Source organism: Brassica napus, chromosome C9 (assembly GCF_020379485.1).
Source record: "Brassica napus cultivar Da-Ae chromosome C9, Da-Ae, whole genome shotgun sequence".
NCBI classification, from domain to species: Eukaryota; Viridiplantae; Streptophyta; class Magnoliopsida; order Brassicales; family Brassicaceae; genus Brassica; species Brassica napus.
Window position 1 is genome coordinate 11,972,464 of NC_063452.1, and position 23,141 is coordinate 11,995,604.

Here is a 23,141-nt window from a genome sequence, read left to right on the forward strand (position 1 = left end):
CGACGAAGTTACCAGGCCCGCGTTTTCATTTACGACGAAGTTACCAGGCCCGCGTTTTTCAATTTACGACGAAATTACGTCGAAACGTCGGTTTACGACGAATTTACCAGGCCCGCGTTTATGACGAAGTTACCTAGCCCGCGTTTTTCCATTTACGACGAAATTACGTGGAATCAATTTAACCATTTACGACGAAGTTACCATGCCCGTGTTATTTTTACAACGATTTTACAACGCTTAACCCTAAACACCGAGAATGAAATCCCTAAACCCCAAAGTCACATATCATCTAACATCATATCTCTTCTCTACTACTTTGTGCTCTTTCTCCAACTTAAACTCTAAAACCCTAAAACTCCAAATAATTTTTTAAAAACTAAAGAAATACATATTATATAAAACAACATTTGTTACACATACATTAGGATGGTAAAAAAATAATATTTCTTTAAACATACGTTACAATAGAGAAATACAACATTTGTTACATATATTACATCACTCTAAATCGGTTTCGTTCTCATCAATATTACATCACTCTAAATCGTTTTCGTTCTCATCACTATCATTACAATCATCATCGTCGCTTCTCTCGAACTCGTCTTCACGTGCTTCGGGAATATCTTCATATTGAAAGTTTTGCGGGTCGATCAAAAGGATTTCATCAGTTGGTTGTTCTGGTACCTCAACTTCATTGATAGCGTCTTCTTCTTGCAAGGGCGGTTCTTCTCCAGCGACAATGCGTCCACGAGGTGTAATTTTGATAGCAGCTAACCAGTTTATCCCGGAAGTTCGAAGCCGAGGATAAGGAAGGAAGCTAACTTGCTCGGCTTGTGAAGCTAAAATGAAAGGCTCAAATTTGTTGTATCTTCTCCCAAAATTGACATCCACAACACCAAATTTGTTATACCGAATCCCTCGGTTCACAACAGGATCGAACCATTCACATTTGAAGAGGACGCATTTTAGCTTCAATAACCCCGGAAATTCCACTTCAATAATCTCCTGCAAGATCCCGTAAAAGTCCGTTTCACCTTTCACACATATTCCGTAGTTACTCGTTGCCCGATGTCTCCCATACTCGTATGTGTGAAAGGTAAATCCTCGTGTGAAATACATAGGTGATGTGGTGACCTTTGCAACTGGACCTTGAACCAATTCGTGAAACCATACGGGATAATAAGGATCGTCATAATCAACCTGCACAAAGCAGTTATTCTTAATTAATATTGAAGTATCAAAACACTTACTTAATTAATCAATGTATGAGATATATTACGTACCTGTGATTTTAACCACTTGACAAAGTGCTTATCTTTACGTGTGTCCACATCAGTTGCAGATATTCCTGGTATTGCTTCTTCAACTTGAGATACAAACATGCTGCAAATTAAACAAATAATCAAGTCATACATAATTAACTTCAATTCATATAATTAACATTCACAAAAATATTTACCTTTCAAAGTAACGGGTCACTGCATCCTCGCAGTTGAGCAGAATATAAGTGTGGGCACTATGTTTATCCTCTTCACATGACCACCATACTTCTTTCGTTTTACCACCAAACCGTGCAATTTCGCAGAAAATGTCAGGAACACCATCAATTGGATATGATGTCGGTACTCCACCATCATCATATCTTCTAGGAACTCTTTTCCTCGTACGAACAGTTGGAGCAAAGTAGTATGATGTGAAGTTAGATGTTTCGGCTGTCAAACTCCCGCAACTATTGAACCTTCCACCTTTGCAAGATTTCTTGCTTTCCCCTTCAAATGTTTCATCTGTCGCTCATACGGATACATCCATCCGTTGTGAACAGGTCCACGAAGCAATGCTTCATACGGTAGGTGGACAACTAGATGCTCCATGACGTCAAAAAATGAAGGAGGAAATATCTTCTCCAGGTTGCACAATATGATCGGAATGTTATGATGAAGTTGTTCGATGACTTCTTCCTTGAACGTACGTGTGCTAAGATCTCTGAAAAAAGCGCTGATGGCTGTATATTGCAAAAGTAATCAAATTAATAACATTTCATAACATATGTATATATATTATAAAATTATAATTACCTGCAAGTGCTTCATGGACATTTGCTGGAAGGAGCTCGGCAAAAGCAAATGGAAGTAGTCGTTGCATAAACACATGACAATCATGACTCTTCATTCCGGAGAACTTTTGACCTCGTTCAACACATCTTGACAGATTTGAAACATAACCATCAGGAAACTTAACTTCTGATGCAACCCAGTCAAACAAGGTTGTTTTGGCTTCTGATGACAACCGGAAGATGGGAACATGAACGTTTCCATTGCTCTTGATATGTAACTCACTTCTTGAGCAAATATCAGGTAAGTCCATCCTTGACTTTTTGTTATCTTTTGTCTTCCCAGGGACGTTAAGTAATGTATTCATGATGTTCTCAAAAAATTTCTTCTCAATATGCATGACATCCAGATTGTGGCGTAAGAGAAGATCCTTCCAATAGGGTAGCTCCCAAAATATACTCTTCTTATGCCAATTGTGAGACACACCATACCCATCAGGCATATTTCCAGGAACATGCCAATTTCCTCCAACTTTAACTGTTTCCTGAGCTCCGTAATAATCAATGTCTGCTTCGATCTGCTGGCCGGTGAGATATGGAGGAGGACCGTCTCTGACAATTTTTTTGTGCCGAAACAATGTCTTATTTCTTCTGTACGGATGGGCAAGTGGAAGAAAGCGACGATGACAATCAAACCAACAACTCTTCCTACCATTCTTCAGTTGAAAAGCATCCGTCGATCCAAGACAATATGGACAAGATAATCTTCCATGTGTTGTCCAGCCAGACAACATCCCATAAGCAGGGAAATCACTTATCGTCCACAGCAGAACTGCTCGCATCGTAAAATTGTTTTTCAAGGAACAATCGTACGTCCTCACCCCTTCTGACCACAATTGCTTTAGCTCTTCTATCAACAGTTGAAAAAAAACATCAAGAGACCGTTTTGGATGCTTCGGCCCAGGGATTAATATGGTCAAAAATAGAAATTCTTGTTCCATGCACATATCCGGCGGTAAATTGTACGGCGTAAGAATGACTGGCCACAAAGAATATTGTCTACCAGACATTCCAAATGGACTAAATCCATCGGTGCATAACCCAAGATAGACATTCCGAATATTTGTAGCAAAATCTGCGTGTACCTTGTTGAAATGTTTCCACGCTCTTGCGTCTGATGGATGTGCAACCTCACCATCTCTCTGGACATGTTCCGCATGCCACCTCATCGACGCAGCAGTCCTCTCAGATTGATATAATCTTTTCAATCTGTCTGTAATTGGTAGGTACCACATCCTTTGGTACGGTACCCTATTCCTCCCACGGCCTTGCGGTTTGAATCGTGGTTTTTTGCAGAATCGACACTCTTCTAACTTGTCATCTTCTTTTCAGTAGATCATGCAGTTGTCGATGCAAACATCAATCATCTCCGAAGGCAACCCAAGACTATAAACCAATTTCTGAATCTCATAATAAGATTCAGCAGACACGTTGTCTTCTGGCAAATACTCTTTAAACAACTCCGCCCATGCATCCATGCAATTCTCAGGTAAATTATGATCCGTTTTAATATTCATCATCCTAGCTGCTAGAGACAATTTAGAGAGACCTTCTCTACAACCAGTGTAGATTGGTTGATTTGCAGCATCTAGCATTTCATAAAACCTTTTTGCATCCAAATTAGGTTCTTCTACATTTCCAGTTCCATCAGCTATTGTTGTAGTTGTTTCTAAAAATGCATCACTAATCATATCTTGAACCCTATCATGATCTACCATCTGCTCCTGATCTTGATGATAATTATATTCATTATGCAAATGATTCGGTTCTTCACTATGATGATCATCCTCAAAATTATTATTACTACTACTAGCTTCATTTCCCCCATAACCCTCTCCATGTTGATACCAAATGTAGTACTGTGGCGTAAATCCTCTGTTTACTAAATGCTTCCATACAGTTTCACTACGTGCAAATTTTGAATTCTTGCATTTTCGACAGGGGCAGAACATCTTACTGCTTTCCTGTGTGATCGGTGTACAGCCCGCCTGGTGCATGAATGTCTCTAGCCCGCTCAGAAATGCGTTCGTCACCCTCCCGTCGGAATCTTTGTGCAAATACATCCAACTCCGTAACTCGTAAATACTACCGCCACCGGCCATTTTTTTCTTAAATTTTTTTTTGAAATTTTTTTTTTCTGATTTTTTTTTCGGTTTGTGTGTTGTGAGGAAGAGAGTTGTGAGAAATGACATATATATAGAGAAATTTTCGAGTTGGGTAGTTGAAATATAACAACGATTTTACAAGGAATATTTTACATGGATTTTACATGGTTTTAACATAGTATTTACAACGCCTTTACGACGAAATTAGGTAAGTTAAAGCGCATTGAATACACGTTTTCACCTAAATATAACGGTAACATGTTTCGTTGTAATGTCGATGTAATGATTACGACGTATTTCTCATTCCACGTACATTCGTCGTAAACTTACATGGATTTTACGACGAAAACTGTTCGTCGTAAATTTACATGGCGTTTACGACGAAAGTTGGATTCCTCGTAACTTCGTTGTAAACACCATGTAAATTTACAACGAAATATTTTCGTTGTTATGGGCACGTTTTCTTGTAGTGAATTGTCTTCATCATCATCATAAGTTCCATAGACTCCAGCAACGATAACTGTCTTCTCATCTATAAGACCAGTTACTTCCTTAGCTTCCTCCAGCTCATCTTCATCCTCATCACTACTAGTGATATAATTGTCTTCATCATCAGTTCCATCGACTCCAGCAAGGCTCGTTGTCTTCTCATCTATAAGACAAGTAACTTCCTTAGCTTCCTCTAGCTCATAAAAAAATATTTTCACAAAATTAAATGTTGGTAAAATTGTTTTCGAGATCAAGAGTCTTTAGATGGTCTAGTACTTTTTTTGTCTTACGAGTTTTAAAAAGTAGTAGATGACTTTTCGCGAATATCACAGGAATAATATTATTTAAATATTACTTGTGGTAAGTAAGTTTTGTATATATTTATAGCAAGAAATTTTTTTGTATATTGTTGAAATTAAAAATAATTTCAATAAATTAAATTTATTGATAAAAATCAATAGAGAACTTTTGATTGGTTAATAAGAACAACATTTAGTTTATTCGATTATGTTAACCATCTTACTTCTACTTATATAATTATTTATATAGGTATTAATGATACAATACATGTTATACTTATAATATGAAATTAACCTACGGCAAATACAGATGAAACTTATTTCATTGATATTGTTTATTTGAGAATTATAAATATATTAAAATTTTGATCAATACAGTGAAGTCCAATTTAATTATGTATAATTAAATTATGAACTTTATATAGTACTAGGGGTTAGCCCGCCCTACGGGCGGAAAGTTATATTAAAAATTATTTATATAAATATACATATTATATTAATTTATTATACATTTTAAAATCAGTATTGATTGAAAATGATATTATAAACGAACAAATAATGGATAAACATTATCTAATTTTGATATCCATTAGCTATTTTTGATATTTGTTTTTTATTTTCTTAGTTTTATTGTTTGGTTATATGTGTGAATTTTAAATTTCAAGGGATAGATTTTTTGTTGAATGTAAGGAGACCGGATCTTTAGGTCGCTTTATTTGGCTAAATTTATAATACAGTATTTAAATGGTTCGAAAGAGAGCAGTGTTCAATTTTGATTTATGCTCGAAGAGCTATTTTTTAGAGTCGTTTTATTAAGTTATGTACATTCATGTTAGATTTATGTATTTTTGTATGGTCATTGTATTTTACCAAGTTCATCCAAACTATGCAAGTATTTTTTTTAACTTCAATTTTAATAAAAAAATCATGGTAGAGTTTTTTTCTATTATTATACCGTATAGATAAATATCAACGTTATACAAAAATTATTATGTTTGGTGAAGAAAATATAGCCATATGTCCGTGTTGTTTTAATTTTTAGTTACTCTTATTTTCTTTCTATAGATTGTAGTTACTGAGTTATTGCTTAGAAAACTTTTTTTTTTACATTTCATTCATTCAGTATATTTCTGTACTTAAAATATGAATCCATGTAAGTTGTTTAGATTTGATCTGTGGTTTTGTCAAATAAAGTGGTCATAATTGATATTTTATTGAAGTTATTTTCTTTCATATGTAGCCGTAACTACACAGTTGTCCATGCTGAACAAAGTTACATGTTCGCAAATTCAAGCTACGGTGGTAGACATATAATATTGTTGTAAAAGATGGGACTGATATTTATTTAGTAGATATTGTAAGTTTGGTTGTTTCCTCACTTTTTAATTACAGTTAAAATGATTTCACAAAATATGTTTTCATTTCTAGGTATTTATTTAGATGAACAAAAATATTATATATATATATATATACACATATATATATATATATATATATATATTTTTTTTTTATTATTTATTTATATATGTAGATAGATGTATTGTCACCAAACAATGTTCATCTAATTGGAGATGGTAGTCACCGATTACTTAAACCATGGGTAATTATGATATTCAGGACAATACATCCTTTTCTTCAAATGCTATCAAGCTTTCTCTTTTTGGAGTTTCTGCTATTCACATCTGTAATTCGTTGTGGTGATTTATTGTTTTATTTCCTTTCTTCCTGTCAGTGTGTTTTATCCATCACAGTTAAACATTTACTCTTCTAAATCAATGGCTTGGCCTGATAATAATACTTTTGAGTATATTGTCCTACTTGTTTGATCAAAAGAAAATATTGTCCTACTTGCTACCTTACATAAAAAAAAATCACGTAAATCAAGCATCACAGTACAAATTATATAAGTAAATCTCCTGCTAGTTGACAAAGAAAAAATCTCATGCTCAAACAATTCAAATAATCAGCCCCATCATATATATAATTTAACCAAAGTATATTTGTTGCACAGTTTCCTCTAGCTTTACCAAATAGTGAAGAAGGAGACAATATCCCGCATGAATATTAAACAACCAACAAACGTCTTGTGCTAATCATTTCTCATCTATGCAAGAATCACCATGAAGCATATGGGTGAGTGAGTGATTTCCGTGTGGTTTCGGGTATATCGAAAGGGGTTCGAAGAAGTGTTTCTCCTTAGGGTCTTCTCCACACCAGGTTCATAAGAAATTGCATTTGTTTCTTCTTTGGCATGCTCTCTAAGATGCTCAGGCTATAGTTTGGAACCAAATATATAAAAAATGAAACACGACCGTAAACACAAAATAAAAGAGTCCATAACCGTATAATAATGTGCTACACCTGTAGAAAGGAGGCTGTAGTGAGGACTGAGTACACGTAGAACAGATTTTATTTATAGAAAAGAGATTAAAATCACCTCAGTTCGGAATGCACGATTGCTTTTTTGAGATATGTTAGGAGAGTTTGAAGTTGTCTTCATATACTTGGAACTATTGCAGAGCCTGGAATATTGACCAAAACATAAATTTCATATATTCTTTCATGGTGAATTATTGTAAATCATGAGAAGAATGGTAGGTAAGTTTTAACATTGTGATGTGAAGCTGTAGTATATATGGCTTAGTCCATCAATCGAACCTGTATGGCCGGTGATCAGATAAAATTTGAGCTATTTCTTGTCTATTGTTGTGTATGAATTTGTGGTGGGGGAGTTAGACATGAGTCAGAACTGAGACACAACATGAGCTCATATATTGTCTATGGAGAGTAGGAGCAAACTGAAGAGGCGTGGGTAGACGTTTTTCTCATTTTCAGAGGACATACTTTCTCTTAATAGAAGTAAAAGAATGACTTACATTGCAACCACCAACCCTTGCTCTTCTTGTACTTTTCTTCAGATTGGCTTACGTTTTAACTTCAAGCAGAAGAAGACCAATTCTGTTTTTCTGGGCGATCAAGTTTCAAGTCAAAAAAGAGGTGATAGATTAGAAACTCATTATACACAACAATAATCAACACTGATAGTTTATAAACTCAACAGTCTCATTAAAATCAAAGCTCGATGATTTGTTTCACATTCATACGAAACTCAAAAATCTAAACTCCAAAAACCCTCACAAAATATATATTAATTCATATCTTCATATTAATAAAAAGCTCATCAAACCAACCTTCTGAAGCATTTTCAAGTCACTATCCTGATTATGTGAAAAAATGCTTGTAACTTTTGGTTCAAGATACCTCTGACGATCTGTCTACTGAATTTGCCTCCTCGTGGTCACATCTAACAACTCAAATTATGGCAAATCAATTAGAGAAACATTTTAAAACATCCAGTTTTGGCATCTCAAAAGAAGACCCCCACACTTCCAATCCAGAAAGCTCATCATCTCTGTTACACATATGAATTTCATACACATTATACAGAAACCATGCCTTCAACTTAAAGGCTAGTAACCACATTCTATACATTATTAAGCTTTTACCATATCAATTTCATAGCAAGATAAGATAGTGAAAAAGGGAAGGGAAGCTCACGTGAGTGTACTAATTAAGCATATGAGCAGAATAATCTTTACCCAGTTCCGGCAACTCCGTAACCACACATATACAATTAGCTCAAACGAAGGCATCATAAAAACTGATTAGAAATAGTGAGGAACGATGGATAACAGAGAGAGGGAGAGAAAGAGATGGAACCTGATTGATTAGGGATGGGTCGTCAAATGTTATATCTGAGACAGTAAGACTTGTTGTCAAGCAGCGTTAAAGTAATCAATGATAAATGAGAAAAAAAAATCCACGATTGAACCACATTAGCTTAGGCGTATACATGATCAAAGAAGCGTATGGTGTATGTTTACACTCACAGCTTGAAGGCCTTCTTCTTCTTCATCATCTTCTTCTTCTTCTTTTCTTCTTCTTCTTCTTCTTCTTATCTTTGATTCCTGGTGAGCCAAACCCAAACTTCATTGGATCATCATCTGTCATTGACTTAAAGTTCCACATATCTTTTTAGCAGGTGGCGACACTGCAAATTCTGTTCAGTATTATTCTTTGACAGTTTACTGCAAAGAAAATAAGCTAGCATCATAATCATTCTATATATCAGTCACTCACAAAAATACTTATCTCTTGTTTTATGATCAACAAAACGCGCCACCTTTGCAATCATCCATGTCTGCTACTTAATCGCCGCCAGCTAGCTTCACCACCAGTCCCACTCCCTCCGGCGTCCTCCCTACCCACTTTCCTTCCATCTCTGGTTAATCCTCCACCTCAGATTAGTCGCCATCGTAATTAAAAATCCTCTCAGATTATTCGGGATCTCAAAAACTGAATCGATTACTAAACTAAAGGGGGAGAGTAAATGATTAATTAGTGGATGATGTGGGTGAACCTTTGATTTGTAACCGGTGACTATCAAGTTTCGCAGTAGGCGAGAAAAATCTAGACGAAATGAAGGATTAAGATTTGGGCAAACCGAAAAAAAATTATCTTTGAAAGAGAGGATGACACGTGTCATCTTTTCCCATCTCTCCAAAGCGACGTGGACGCCTGAGAAGACAGATATGTCAACTTTATTTATAAAGATTTACATACGATATATATTTCATTAACTAAAACCTCATAAAAATTGACTGATATATATTACGCTATATATTCTCTAACAAATATGATTTAAAATTTGGGTCGAGCAAAATATTTAGATTTCTATCATAATTTTTATATCTATAAATTTAAATTGATCGATTCCTCAGTCAAAATCATAAGAACATGACAAATAAAATTACCAAAAATCATATAAAACATAACAAATAAGCAAAATCACTTCTCAAATAATAGTATAAATAACATAATCTAAAATAGTGTTTCTAAAATATTAGTAGAGAGTACACTATTAGTAGATTAATTAATATATCTCGTTTTAAGAATAAAATAATTATATTAAAAAGTGTAAAAGTAAATATTTTTAAAAAATACTTTAAAGATGAAGCATGTATATTGCTCTATTGACAGTTCTTAATTTTATATTAAAAGAAGAAAACCAAACATTTTGTTACACTTTTTATTATTTTAATTTACTGAAAAGTTAATGAATATTAATTATGTTTAAAGAAGAAATATGTTGTGAATGATCGGTTGTGTGTGAGATCTTTTTTAAAACGGTTTCCATTGAAAGGCCTAAGCTAAATCAGAATAATGTTGTGATAGTTGAATACTGCTAATGTATAATGTGCAAAGAGAAAGAATCAAACGGGAAGGAAAGTGTTTTTTGGAGAGTCAATTGCAACAGAAACTTCACCTAAACACATATTCATAAATATAATTAGGCTTAGTATTTTAAAATAATGAAAGCTAGTATTTTTCTTTCATTTTTATTTTGTTTATAATTTAGAAATAAATTGTAATTCTTTAAACACTTTTTGAAAAATTTAAAATTATTTAATATTATCACTGTATTTACTTTTAATAAAGGAAAAAACTATTAAAAGTTGTGATAGAATTTTAAGTTGCTCACCTTTCTTATTTAAATATAATATTAGATGGAATTATGGATGAAAGACAGCTGCAAGAAAAATAAAGAACTAGTTTTGAAGCAAGCGTTTCAACCTTCTATATACATATAATAAAATGAGAGGATCATAAAGCATGGCGTTATTTGATTCTAGTTTGTTATTTTGTTAGAAGCTTTTGTAATATTTGATAGAAGGGGGAGTTATAAAAACAACTCATATTACACCGTTACCATCATCTTCATTTGCTTTACGCCCATTTCCAAATGTTTTCTCCTAAATGACAAACAAACTACCAAATGAGAGTCGTCTTGACAAAACTAAGGATTTGAGTAGAGTTTCGTATGTACTATCATGTGACATGTAAAAAGCGTGGGACTAATATAATAGAGACTAGTTTCGTATGTATATTTTTTGTTTACATATTTTTGTAGAAATTTAATTTTTATATTTGTGTTTTTTTTGTAACCATATTTGTGTTTTTTTTGTAAGCATATTTTTGTTTTTCTTTGTACTCATATTTGTGTGAAATATTTTTTTTAAAAAAATTATTATTAAGAATTTCGATAATTGTATTGAATTAGAGATTTTACATAACTACTAGGGGCATTCCAGCGCTACGCGCCGGGTTCGTATATTTTGGTATCTAATAAGTTAAAGAGGGTTTGTTTGATCCATTTGATAGAGGTTAGTGGTAGTAGTATAGAAATGATGCATTTGATCTATTTTAATATGTGTGTATGACGTTGTGAGAAAGAATATATTTTCGAGCTATGGAAAACAATTATTTTCCAAAATTATTAGCAAATGTCAAAATTATTAGCAAATTCCATAATTGTAATTCTCGAAGCATTCAGTGCACGTATCACTTTCTTCTTCCACAGTTGGATTGGAGGTCTATTAGTTCCTTCAAGATCGGTGAAGATAAGTTTGATATCTAGTAAAATATGAGGGTTACGGGTCGTAGCTATGTCATATATATGTTGGAGGGTGGGGGTTTCTTGTTCTATCAGTTTGTTTTAAGGACTACTCACGTCGAGTAAATGTTTTTTTGTTGAATTGACTGTTCTTTTTATTAATAGTGTTTTTAAGTAGCTTTTATATATTATCATTTGAGATACAGCTCGATGAGGGTTGGTGTTGTATTGGTTTATTTGGCTGTCCATAATCTATGTGGATTGTTACTGGATGGTTAATTTTATATGTAGTACAGTATTTGTTTTTAAGTAAAACTATTGTGTTGTATTCGGTGTGGAGAATTGTATTTAACTTGAACACAACACAGTTTTGTAACACTTGTTTGTCTAATTAGGTTGTTTTATATTATGAATGGTGTAGTTACGCAAATCTTTATTTGGAGCTGAAGTATGTAGTAGTGTGGAAGCCTGAATACTTTTTCTAATATCATGTTTTCTCAGCAGTTTGTTAATGGATTTTCGTGATCAGTGTTCGTTTTTTGGGTTTAAATATTACCTTTTGATGTATTAATTCACAAGATGTGATGGAGATTTATTCAACAAAGCTGAAGTTGATTAATATGATTTTTATATATAAATAATTTTGGAAGTTATTACTTTGTTACAAACATCCCTTGTGTATGTATTTTTTTACTTCAAGACTTGTTGAAGCTTTCGTTCTCCGCAAGAAACCCCATATTTGACTCTTATGAGCTTTTTGTTGCAGTGTCAGTAGTTGAAATCCTCTCCAAATTCACAACCTTCTTCCCAGCGTATTGGCGCTGGTCCGATCCCAATGTCTTGCCACACTCCTGGAATATCAAAATATTTTTTAATTGACTGAGACCTAAGATAGAGGAACCAGAAGCAACATGACATGTATGTACAAATACACAGACGTACCTGTGTCGACAATGCCAATGATAACTTCTTTACCATATTCAGACTGGCTGCAAAAAAAGCTAAGAACAACACATCAGGTAAATCTGTTGGCACAAAGCATTAGCAATGAGAAACACATCAGATGTGTTTGAGACAAATGAAGATGTTGTGTAAATGCATGACTTAGGTGTTTGTTTCCAAGAAAGCCAAGAATATATGAGACATGAGACAAAGTACCTGCGATTTGCTTGGCTTGGGACTTGGTAAGCTTCGCTGCAAAACCTGAGTACTATAATCATGGGAACAAAAAAACACATGAATCTGAGTAACAGTTGAGACATTAATATAAACTTGGAAAGAGAAACTGATGTTATATACCTTCCAAGAAGTGACCACAATATCTGATGATGAGATTTCGTGACAAGCTCAGAATCATCATGTCCTTCTCACCAATACACACTATGAACCTATTATTGTTTATAACAACAGAACCAACTTTGTTAGTGTATTGGTGTCTGGTTGTGTTACTGGCCAAAATATAATAATAATAAATCATTGTTGAGTACCTTTTTGTCAAAGTTAACACCAGAAAATTCTGTAATTCTTCATTCCAAGCAGAAAAGGAGTCCCATTTCAATGGTGTGGCGCCGCAACAATGCAACTTGAGATTGAGATTGGACTCAGTCGTAGATGAAATTCTGACGCTAAAGGTGTCTGCTCTAGATGAGTTGGTAGAAGCTCATAGATGTGGCGCCATAACAATGTAACTCAGTCATCTCTTTTTCGTTTTCTATTGGTTAGCGTTTTTGATGTAAGAAATGCTCAGAGTAGTAAAATTGTCATTTCCACTAAAAAACTGTAAAATAAAGACAAAGAAGCAACCACTGTTCAGAACAGATGGTAGTAAGATGCTATGTGGAAGATAAAGAACTTACAGTTGGTCCAGATTCGAAGAACCAAGAATCATTCATACTCATCTCAGCAACTCTGATATCCTCTGGTAGTTGTTTCCTTGCATTTTCCCACTAACTTCATGGAAGCCAAACTAATTAGCACGACTTTTCATATAAACCCGAAGGGACTTTCTTTTACATACCAGATATGATTCTAAACATACCTAAGCGGTCTTGCACAAACTGTCATAAGTTCGAATTTTGAGATAGCCTATGCAACATCTACGAACACTCGTTGTGTGGGTAAAGCGTTTTGCGGCCAGTTATCCTGTAGTTCCTGCAGCCAGTTATGTCAGAACAAACCGCAGATCAAAACTATAAAAACATGTTTAAGGTTATGACAAAAAAAGGCATGTTTGAGGTTAAGACTGACACTGTTTGATCCATTCAATCTGAGATCATAGGAGCTTCTTGAAACTCCTTGAAGTTCAACACGCTCACTTTTGCTTCATACAGCTTCTTCTTCCAAGACTCAATGATCTCCGGGGTCAGATGATGCATCCTCCCCGCTAGAACTTGTTCTTTCGGCTTCACCACTGACGCATACTCCTTAGTGAAAAATCCAAAAATCCAAAACATCAGATCACTTCTTAAACACAACCAGATATATAAGTACTCATCCCACATAAAACAATTCCTAAGATCCACACTTTGCCCATTCAAAACACTAACCCGCAAAAGTCTTACAATAATTGAAAGCAAGAAGAAAAGAAAAAAACATACTAATTCGAGATCTTGATCAAACGCATAGCTTACGGATACGGAAACTATGAAAACGGAACATCGTGAGATGATCAGAGAAGAAACGTAGATAAATAGATAGAAAACTTTGAAAAAGAGGAGTAAGAAACGACTTTCCATCATCCTTGCATACCTTTATTTTGTTCGGCACTGTGAACTTAATTACAATCCTACTAACAATGGCGGTTTTGGGAGGTGCTATTTAGGGCATGCGTTACAGCAGCGACGATGGGAGGTGGAGCGAGCCAAGACGGGAATCAGATGATTGACTTTCCAATTAGGAGTTAACGAAGCCAATTTTAAAATGGGCCGTCAAACCCAAATACCATAAGAAGAAAAAAATCACGCAAAGAGCTGCTACTTTCGGCTTGCCAGGTGTCCTCTTTTGCCCAATGCTCAAAGATGAGGTGACAGGTTAACGAGAGACTCAACTCTCCTTTATTATATAAGATACATTTGTGTCATAGCCATTTCACACATTAATTTTATATTTTAGTCGTAAATAAATAGATATTATTTTTTGAAAAAATAAAAATATAGTACAATTTTGTTTATTAATCAAATAGTAATTAAATAAATGCAAATTATATGTTTTTCATTAAAGTTTCATGATTTGATTTCATATATAATCATAAAAATATTAGTATTACACATAATAGTACACATAATATTACAACAAACAAAAAATATTACTAAATTGGTTGTTTGTAAATCACTAAATTGGTTGTTTGTAAATCACCACCGGACTTCAGCAAAGCAATCCTGCAATATTCTTTCACAGAGGCACCAACGAATTCTTCCAGATATATGCAAACACATTTGAAGAAAGCCCAACATCTCTTGATTCAGTCTTCATAAGAAAAGCTCTATCTAATACCCGTGAAAGACTCTCCTGATAGATTGAGGATGATGAGGATATTATTTCCACATGAAGAAAAAAGCAAGTTGGGAAAAAAAAAGAGCAAGTCCGGCGAAATACATGAACATCATCGAAAAAATTGCTGGGATTTGAACAATAAAAACAGTGGTGGTTACATAAAAAAATAAAATATATGGATGGTTAGAAAAAGTGGTTACCGATTATTAGGCCATTTAAGTGGTGGTTACATAAAAAAATATATATTTCGATGCCTTTATATTAAAATGATATATATTGTTGAAATTATAAAATGGTCGATGGTTCACACTGCGGTTTTAATAGAATAGATGATAGAAAAGAAAAATACGAGGTATCTATGTCTAAAAAGAGGGTAATGCCCACTTCTCGCCTCTGATAGCAGCAAAATTATTGGTACAACAGTCTTTAATTACACTACAGTTATTTCACTTGAGATGTACACCATTCGGCACTAAAACAAACATAACCCATAAACTTTTAGATAACTAACAACTGGGGTTCGATAATAATATTAATAATACAAAGCCATCCATCCCCAACCCAACAAAGTTAAAGATGGTAAACACCCAGATGGTACTTAGTTAACCTTCATCTTCTAAATTTGGATGAAAAATTTAAAGACTTCTCTTTTTTTTTCTCTTCTAAGAAACTCTCCTTGACTATAATTATTGCCATGGTCCACCAGCAGAGGCAGCCGAGTCACCAGCACTTAACATGCCATTCCAAAACCCAACAGAGTTGTCAGCTTCTCCTTCTTCTTTCTCACGCTCATGATCATTCCCATTGCCACCACCACTATTGGTGCTTGATGATGAAACATGAAGTTTCAGGCTCTCAAAAGGCAGCAAAGGCCTTCCATTGTCAGTGCCACTGGACCCCTCTTCTAGATGTAGAGAATCCCCACCATCAAGAGAGAACCCCAAAGGTGGTCTCATGAACTCTTGAAACTGTGGGTAACTCATACCAAACCCAGGTGATGCTGCTGTGTACACCGAAGAATCATGAACGTTAGGATAGGTCACGAAAGCAGGGCTTGAGTTAGAGGAGGTGGTTGAGGAATTGGAGATCCCTAAAAGCTCCAAAGCCGACGAGGTTGATACAAATGTGTGGTTCTTCATACTGCTGGGTACTACTTGCAGAAACTCAGGAATACTTTGATGATGATGATGATGATGATGACCAATCTCAAACCCTTGAGAAAACGCCGAGTTGAGATCTTTGGCCTCGTGGGCGTTACCAAAACCATGAGAACACGCTTTAGCCACGTGGTCATTCTCAACAGTCTTAAGGTTTAGCTGTTGAAGTGGTGGTGGCGTTTTGTTGTTGACAGAAAGAGTTTTCTTTGAAGAGGAAGCGGAATTGGAATTGGAAGAAGAGGAAGAGGAAGATCTCTTGTTTTTCCGGACGCCACCGCCGATGGGGATGTTCCTGAGAGAGCCACCTTGGGTCCAGTATCTCTTGCAGTCTTTACAGAAGTACCTGGGCTGAGTGAGGCTGTAGTTGTTGTAGTAACAGAACTTGGTGTTAAGGGAGTTGCATCTTGGACAGTTCAAAGCATGATATTTCTCCGGTCTTGCCTTCTTCTCCTCCACTGGAGCAGCAGCAGGATTCGGCTGTTTCAAGCATGTCTCGTTCATTGGCTTCACAATAAATTCCTTCTTTTTTTTTGCAGGAACAAACAAACAAGTAAAGCATATGAGCTACAAATTTAACTTTTCAAAAGACGAAAACTTTTATCAGAAAATATAAAGATTAAAGAGAAGGCAAACCCTGCAAAATAGACGAGACGAATAAATAAATTAAATAAACAATACCTGAGGCCATTTAGCTATGTCCATGGCTAGGATATTTTCAAGCTGATCAAAATCACTGAAGAGGCCATTTAGCTATGTCCATGGCTAGGATATTTTCAAGCTGATCAAAATCACTGAAGAAGAAGAAAAACCCTGCAAATAGCTAATGAGAGAAACAGTGGTAGAGAGAGATAGAGAAGTGTGTGGGGAAAGGTAAAGCTGGTTTTTTTTAAAGCAAGAAGAAGACGAAAAAAGAGAATATTAAAATATTTTTATTTAATTTCTCACGAAGTGTTGGTCTGAGAGTTTGATGGAATTCTTCGTACAAGAGAGAGAGAAAATAGTTTGGCTCAAGTCTGACAACACTCTCAAACTATGCACCCGCCGTCCCAGTAAACTTTACTTCTTCCATGATATTTAAAGAAGTTTTTTATGTTTAAAAATAGACGAAGTTTTCGTATTTCATTGTAATTTTTAATTTTATCAAAAATTGTATCACTAATAATATTTTATAGTCAATTTTGTAATTGGTTAAAATGGTTTATAATTGAGACGGAAGAATATTATTTAGGAAAAATTAGAAGATTGAGCAATTTTTAAGTTTGAATTAGAAATTTGGGCAAGCCCAACAACCTAGTAGGAGAGAAAAAAAAAAGTGGACAATTTAAACCTTTTTGCCCCACAATCTTGAGCTGAAATTCGTGGGACCAAACTGTCTTTTGCCCAGAAAAACTTGTCTCAGGAATACCGACACACGCGCGCCGGATGTGCGTGTAAGAGACGAATTGAATATTATATTATTTTAATTTCAGAAGGAAACATGGTATTGGACTTCGTTTTTGGGCTATTTGACCCCAAAACTTGAAGGCCTTATATGTGATGATTTCTCGCGGGAAACAACGGCTCCACGGTGGACGAATGGCCATTAATGACTCGTGACTTTGGAAAACATGTGTTTTACTTTAATTTATTAATTAAAAACAGGGCAACTATTAATTATTTAATACAAAAACGTACGAACCCTATCTCTTTGCATGTCTCCTTGTTGAGGAGTAAAAAAGGGTACCGAACAAGAGAACTTGAGGCAGCGAATTTTACACACAGAGGCATGAGCTGCATCCGATATGGTGAGGGAGGAAAGGGTATGGCGGATGGTGGGTGTTCTGTATCTAGCATCGAAGGTAAATCATATATAAGCCGTACACCATTGCATTTATGACATTATAGTTATTGCTGAAATCATTTATTACAGATTTGAGGGTGTTCGGAATTCAGGTGTTTTTTTGTGCGAAACTATATTTATTGCTTCTGATTAGCACATTGAATTTTTAAATAAATTTATATTTTATTTTTCGTAGGTGTTCACGATTGATACATCGTTGTAATCTCTGGACGGTTGATTATGTACGACACTGGTGACTGGGATTTTAAACTTGATAGCGACCATATGGGGAGGGCTGTCTATGCGAAGTTGATAACTTCTGTTGAAGACTTGAAGCGGGCCATTATTGAGTCATACGGTCTAGTTGGAATGTCTGTTGCCGTTGAGATGTCATATTGGCTTGGTGAACACGGATCTTGTGCTGTTGGTGAAAAAGAAGCTCCTGTTCAAATTTCCAAAGATAAGGATTTCGACTTGTTTACTTCGGCACGTAAGGTGGACAAGTACATCAACGTATTTGTCACATTCAAAGAGTAAATAGATGGGAAAATCCATTTTCTGAGGCCAATGGGGAATCTTTTGAAGTCCAAAGAAGTTGCCAGCAGCAACGAAATGCAAGTTGGGAGTACGTCTGCTGATGTGCACACCCGGAATGAAGTTAATGACGGTGGGACTGATTTGACCGAAGATGAAATAATTCTGATGGGAGTTGCGAAAATTGAAGCAGTTTATGCCTCAAATGGTTTTGGGATGCGTGAAGTGGATGAAACTACATGTGAAGTTCAGAATAAAGTGGAGACGACTGAAGATGCTGCGTTAGGGGAAGGCGAAGATGCCGACGATGAGGATTATGATTACAATTTATGGCATGATTTTGTTGGACGAAATTGCGAATGTGACGATGATAAGGATGAGGATGGAGGGGTAGGTGGTGGTGGTCGAACGAACGTAACATATGGAGGTGTACGTGGTAAGGTGGTGACTAAAACGAGGAGTGGACGAACTAATCCTTCTTCAAACAAAGGCAGTGGTTCATCTACAAACAAACAGCGTACCGCAAACCCACCATCAACTTTTGAAGATTACGTAGATGAGGGTAGAGATTACATAGGCTCATCTAGGATTTCGATGGAGAATATTGAAGAAGCAAGTAACAATTTAGGTGTCAAGTCAAGTGATCAAGTGGCCGACACTGAGAATCATTCAGATCCAAATCAAGAAGAGGACCCAAGTTTGGACAACAGCTCCCAAATGTTGGTTCTCCAGACTCCTCCAAAGCCGTTCAACATGCATACTCGGGAAGTTGACGACAGTGATGATTTCGTTGGGCAGGTCCCTCAATGTGTTTCGTCTAGACCGACACATGATACATCTGATGGAGAAGACGAGGATGACGACTTTGTCGAACTGGTACCTCAGTGTGTTTCGGGTGGTCAGACACATGAAACCTTGGTTGGAGAAGACGAGGATGACGACTTTATCGAACCGGTACCTCAGTCTCGAAGCCGTGAGGAAGACGCAAGAAGACGTCGTGAAAAGGATAAGGCTGATGACGAATCACTCATGAAATCCGTTAGAGCCGTTGAGCTATATGGATTTGAGGATGTAGAAGCTTTGTCTAACAACGAAGCAGTTAACGATTATACCGTCGATGATATTGACTTCACTCTAGCAGATGCTGATATGTACACTGGGAAGCTATTCAGTAGCAAGCAAGAATTCAAGATCAGTTTGCACATTTATGCCTTAAAGCAGGTGTTCAGGTTCAAGTTCCACAAACATGCGTTTAACTACGTCGCAGCGAAATGCATTGATAAAAACTGCAAATTTTATGTTATGGCTAAGCAATTGGGGGAATCTTCGACATATCAGGTGAGGAAGGCGCAACTGAAGCATGTCTGCACATCTGATGCTAAAGCGCAATATAAGAAACATGCGACGTCGAAAGTAATAGCTGCACTAATGAGATCGAAGTATGAACCCCTCCAAGCTGGACCGCGCGCATCTGAATTACCCGAGATGTTCCGGAGTGAGTTCTTGTTTACGGCCACATATTGGAAATGTTGGAAAGCAAAAGAGTTAGCAAATGTGGCTGCACAAGGAACAGAAGAGAGCTCTTACAAGCTCCTGCCGAAATATTTTTTTGTTGTAAAGTATGCAAATCCTGGGTCAATTACTAATATCAAAACTGAAAAAGATGATAAGGGTCAGACAAGGTTTAAGTACGCGTTCATGGCGCTGAAAGCTTGCATTGATGGGTGGAAGCATCTACGGAAGGTTATTGTGGTGGATGGTACTCATATGTTTGGGAAGTACAAAGGGTGTTTACTAACTGCAAGTGGGCAAGATCCCAATTTTCAGGTATTCCCTATAGCGTTTGCTGTTGTAGACAATGAAACAAACGAGTCTTGGAGTTGGTTTTTTGAGAAGCTGACAGAGATCGTAGAAGATGGCTCCGATTTATCTATTGTGTCTGATAGAGCAAATCAAATATGTTTTGCTAAAGATAAGTGGTATCCTCTTTCACACCATGGGTGCTGCCTCGTACACCTACAGAGAAACGTCGACGCAAAATTCAAGGAAAGGAATCAGAAGCAAATGGTTGGCAGGGTAGCCGAGGTATTCAAGGTATCCCACTTTAAGAGACTTTATGCGGAGATCAAACTTACAGATAAGCGCTGTTGGGATTATCTTCAGAAGATCGATCCTAGACATTGGACAAGGTCACACTTTGAGGGCGAGCGGTACAATCTAATGAGCTCGAATATAGCTGAGTCTCTCAACAAAGCACTAGTTCCTGCGCGCGATTCCCCGATAATAGCGCTATTTGAGTTCATCAGACGCATGATTAGTCGTTGGTTTGTGAGTAGACAGCGAAAGATATCGAAAATGAGTGGTGAGATCCCCCCGGCTGTTGACGAGTTGATGGAGAACAATCTAGAAGACGCAAGAGCGTACGCTGTGATGCCTCTGTCTGCTTTTGAATTTGAGGTAACTCTAAAAACAACCGGCTTCGGGAGTTATGTTAATTTGGAAACCAGGTCTTGCACATGTCTTGAATTCCAGAAAGTTGGAATACCATGTCGACATGCCATTGATGCGGCTACGTTTCGGGACTTGCAGCACTCAGAGTTCGTTGCAGACGCCTATCTAAAAAAGACATGGAATGAAACAACAAAGGGTGTTACACTCCCGGTTCCAGATCCGCAAGATCCTTTCATACCTTCGGAGGTTAGTGACCTTATCATGTTACCACCAAAGACGAAGAGACCACCAGGACGTCCACCAACCAAGCGTAAACGTTCTGCAGGAGAAATACCGGTACGACCTAATCTCATCTGACTGTAGTCATGGATATTTTCTGAATAAAAGCTGTTATGTTTTTTTCAGGAGGGGCCAAAGAAGAAGAAACTAAACACATGTAGTCGATGTCATATCTCAGGTCACAACAAAAAGTCTTGTAAAGAACCGCTACAATGATGGGTTATGGATGGAGGAGATTTTATGTATTGTTGACAAGGGAGTTATTGTTTAGGTATTTCCCAATAACACATCTATAATGCTATTTTGCGAACTGATGAGATATGGATTACGCAGTGCTTCTTCTTGAATTTATTAGATATGTATGGTTTTATTGTCATTCCTAAATATGGTGTTCATGTTTATGATTTGATGTAACTTGTTTATAACTTGAGGTGTACGATATCTGTGTAGCCAATCTAGTCGTTAGAAAGACATTTAAATACAATGTAGCCGTTGTATTGTGGTCCAATAATAATATAGCCGTTACAATCTCAATCTATTTAAGTATGACTGCTTGTGTCGTCTATATTTCATATTTTTAGCGATTCTCTCTTTACTCTATTTTTATACTAAAGATGGGACTTGATTATAGCTATAGCCATCCTTCCGAATCAGAGGACTATGGTGGGAATGACTCCAGCCACACAGAAGACCGTGAGGTTGAAGATCTTATTCGTCGGGACCAAGCTGAGCTAAATTACAATTATGCTGCGACGGTTCAGTACCCTCCGCAACCCGAGGTCAAATTTGGATTCCCGCAGACATGCTACTGTGGTGGTCGGCCTAAGCTAGCAACATCTTGCACTATAAATGATCCAGGTAGAAGATACTACACGTGTGATTATGTTAATGATGGAGACTGTCATGTTCATAAATGGTGGGATGAGGCGGTTATGGAGGAGATGAGAGCCAGGGATACGCACACACTTCAATTGCCTGAAAAGGTAGATTATCTTACCTTTTGGAATGACTATGACCCACAACTTAACAAGTTTAAGGATCTCCAGAATGAGACTGAGCAAAAGCTGGTTAGGCTAGAGAAGATAGTGTCTGAGTTAGCTGAAAACAGAACAAGGTTAACCAATGGCTTCGAATACTTTGTTGGTGGAATGGTTATTATATTAGTTTTACTTGGGTTGGTGATCATATTCAAGTAACTCTTTATTTTGTAATGTAATAAATCGGATGAGTAATGAACTCTTGATGTGGTTTTTTGTAATTTGTCATTTTTTTATGATTCTACTAAAATTCTATGAACCAATAAACACGTTTGAAAAAAAAATGGTGAATATATCCCTTTCAATATTATATTCTACTATTTAATTAGAAATGCTTTTGAAGCAACTTACCGTTAGAAATGCTGGAGTTCACAATACTTAAATTTGCCTCCATTGTTAACGGAAATGGTATTGTTTTTAGCTAACAAATCTAATATATTTTCTTGTTGAACGATGGTTTGCACATCCGTCATGACTGCCTTACCGCCCTCGAGGAAGAGCTGGATTGCTTGAGAAGTCAGTATGCTGAGGAGGTGTCGCTCCGCCGTGAGCTGCAATTTGAACTTGCGCAAATGCGTGAGGAGATCAAAGAGCTTAAGCAATTAATTATGGTGGATCGCTGATCTTAGCATTTGTCGGATCTATTATGTAATTTTCGTACTCTTCTATTAAATTTGTACTCTTTATGTTAAGGTTAAGGGATTCTAAGGTTAATTTGTACTATGTTATGTAATTTTATATTAAGGTTAATTTGTACTCTTCTATCAAATTTTAACTGTTTATCTCATAATGGGCCTATCCATATCCAATTAAGAAGCAAACCCATTTGAATTAATGTAGTTTCATAATGTGTACAAAAGTCATCATTATACACCCTCGGTTAGGGTGTACGAAATCATCATTATACCCCTCGGT

General features: G+C 36.2%; 1 protein-coding gene and 1 long non-coding RNA gene across 8 annotated transcripts; both read right to left on the bottom strand.

The window, feature by feature from the left end:
- Positions 1–6,879: 6,879 nt before the first annotated feature.
- LOC111210752 lies at positions 6,880–13,386 on the bottom strand. Of its 6 annotated transcripts, none has more exons than XR_007329316.1 (5): positions 9,187–13,386; positions 8,562–9,091; positions 8,195–8,415; positions 7,441–7,969; positions 6,880–7,275 (listed from the first exon to the last, which is right to left on the bottom strand). It is a non-coding gene; the product is annotated as an uncharacterized LOC111210752 (long non-coding RNA). The 6 variants fall into 6 exon arrangements; XR_007329315.1 differs by having other exon boundaries at positions 7,441–7,525; positions 7,662–7,969; positions 8,195–9,091; XR_007329318.1 differs by having other exon boundaries at positions 6,880–7,364; positions 7,441–7,525; positions 7,662–7,969; positions 8,195–9,091.
- A 1,922-nt stretch (positions 13,387–15,308) lies between these two features.
- LOC111211868 (dof zinc finger protein DOF1.8) lies at positions 15,309–17,165 on the bottom strand. Of its 2 annotated transcripts, none has more exons than XM_022713180.2 (2): positions 16,785–17,165; positions 15,309–16,625 (listed from the first exon to the last, which is right to left on the bottom strand). In XM_022713180.2, the coding sequence occupies exons 1-2, from the start codon at positions 16,806–16,808 to the stop codon at positions 15,636–15,638; spliced, it is 1,014 nt and encodes a 337-aa protein (XP_022568901.1). In that variant the 5' UTR covers positions 16,809–17,165; the 3' UTR covers positions 15,309–15,635. The 2 variants fall into 2 exon arrangements, with proteins under 2 accessions (XP_022568901.1, XP_022568900.1); XM_022713179.2 differs by having other exon boundaries at positions 15,309–16,628; positions 16,785–17,163.
- Positions 17,166–23,141: the final 5,976 nt, after the last annotated feature.

Bases quoted from the DNA above. Each gene is read 5' to 3' on its own strand.
- LOC111211868 (XM_022713179.2), bottom strand. From the start codon at position 16,808: ATGGACATAGCTAAATGGCCTCAG. The intron at 16,629-16,784 runs GTATTGTTTATT...GCAAAAAAAAAG, and splicing joins ACATAGCTAAATGGCCTCAG to AAGGAATTTATTGTGAAGCC.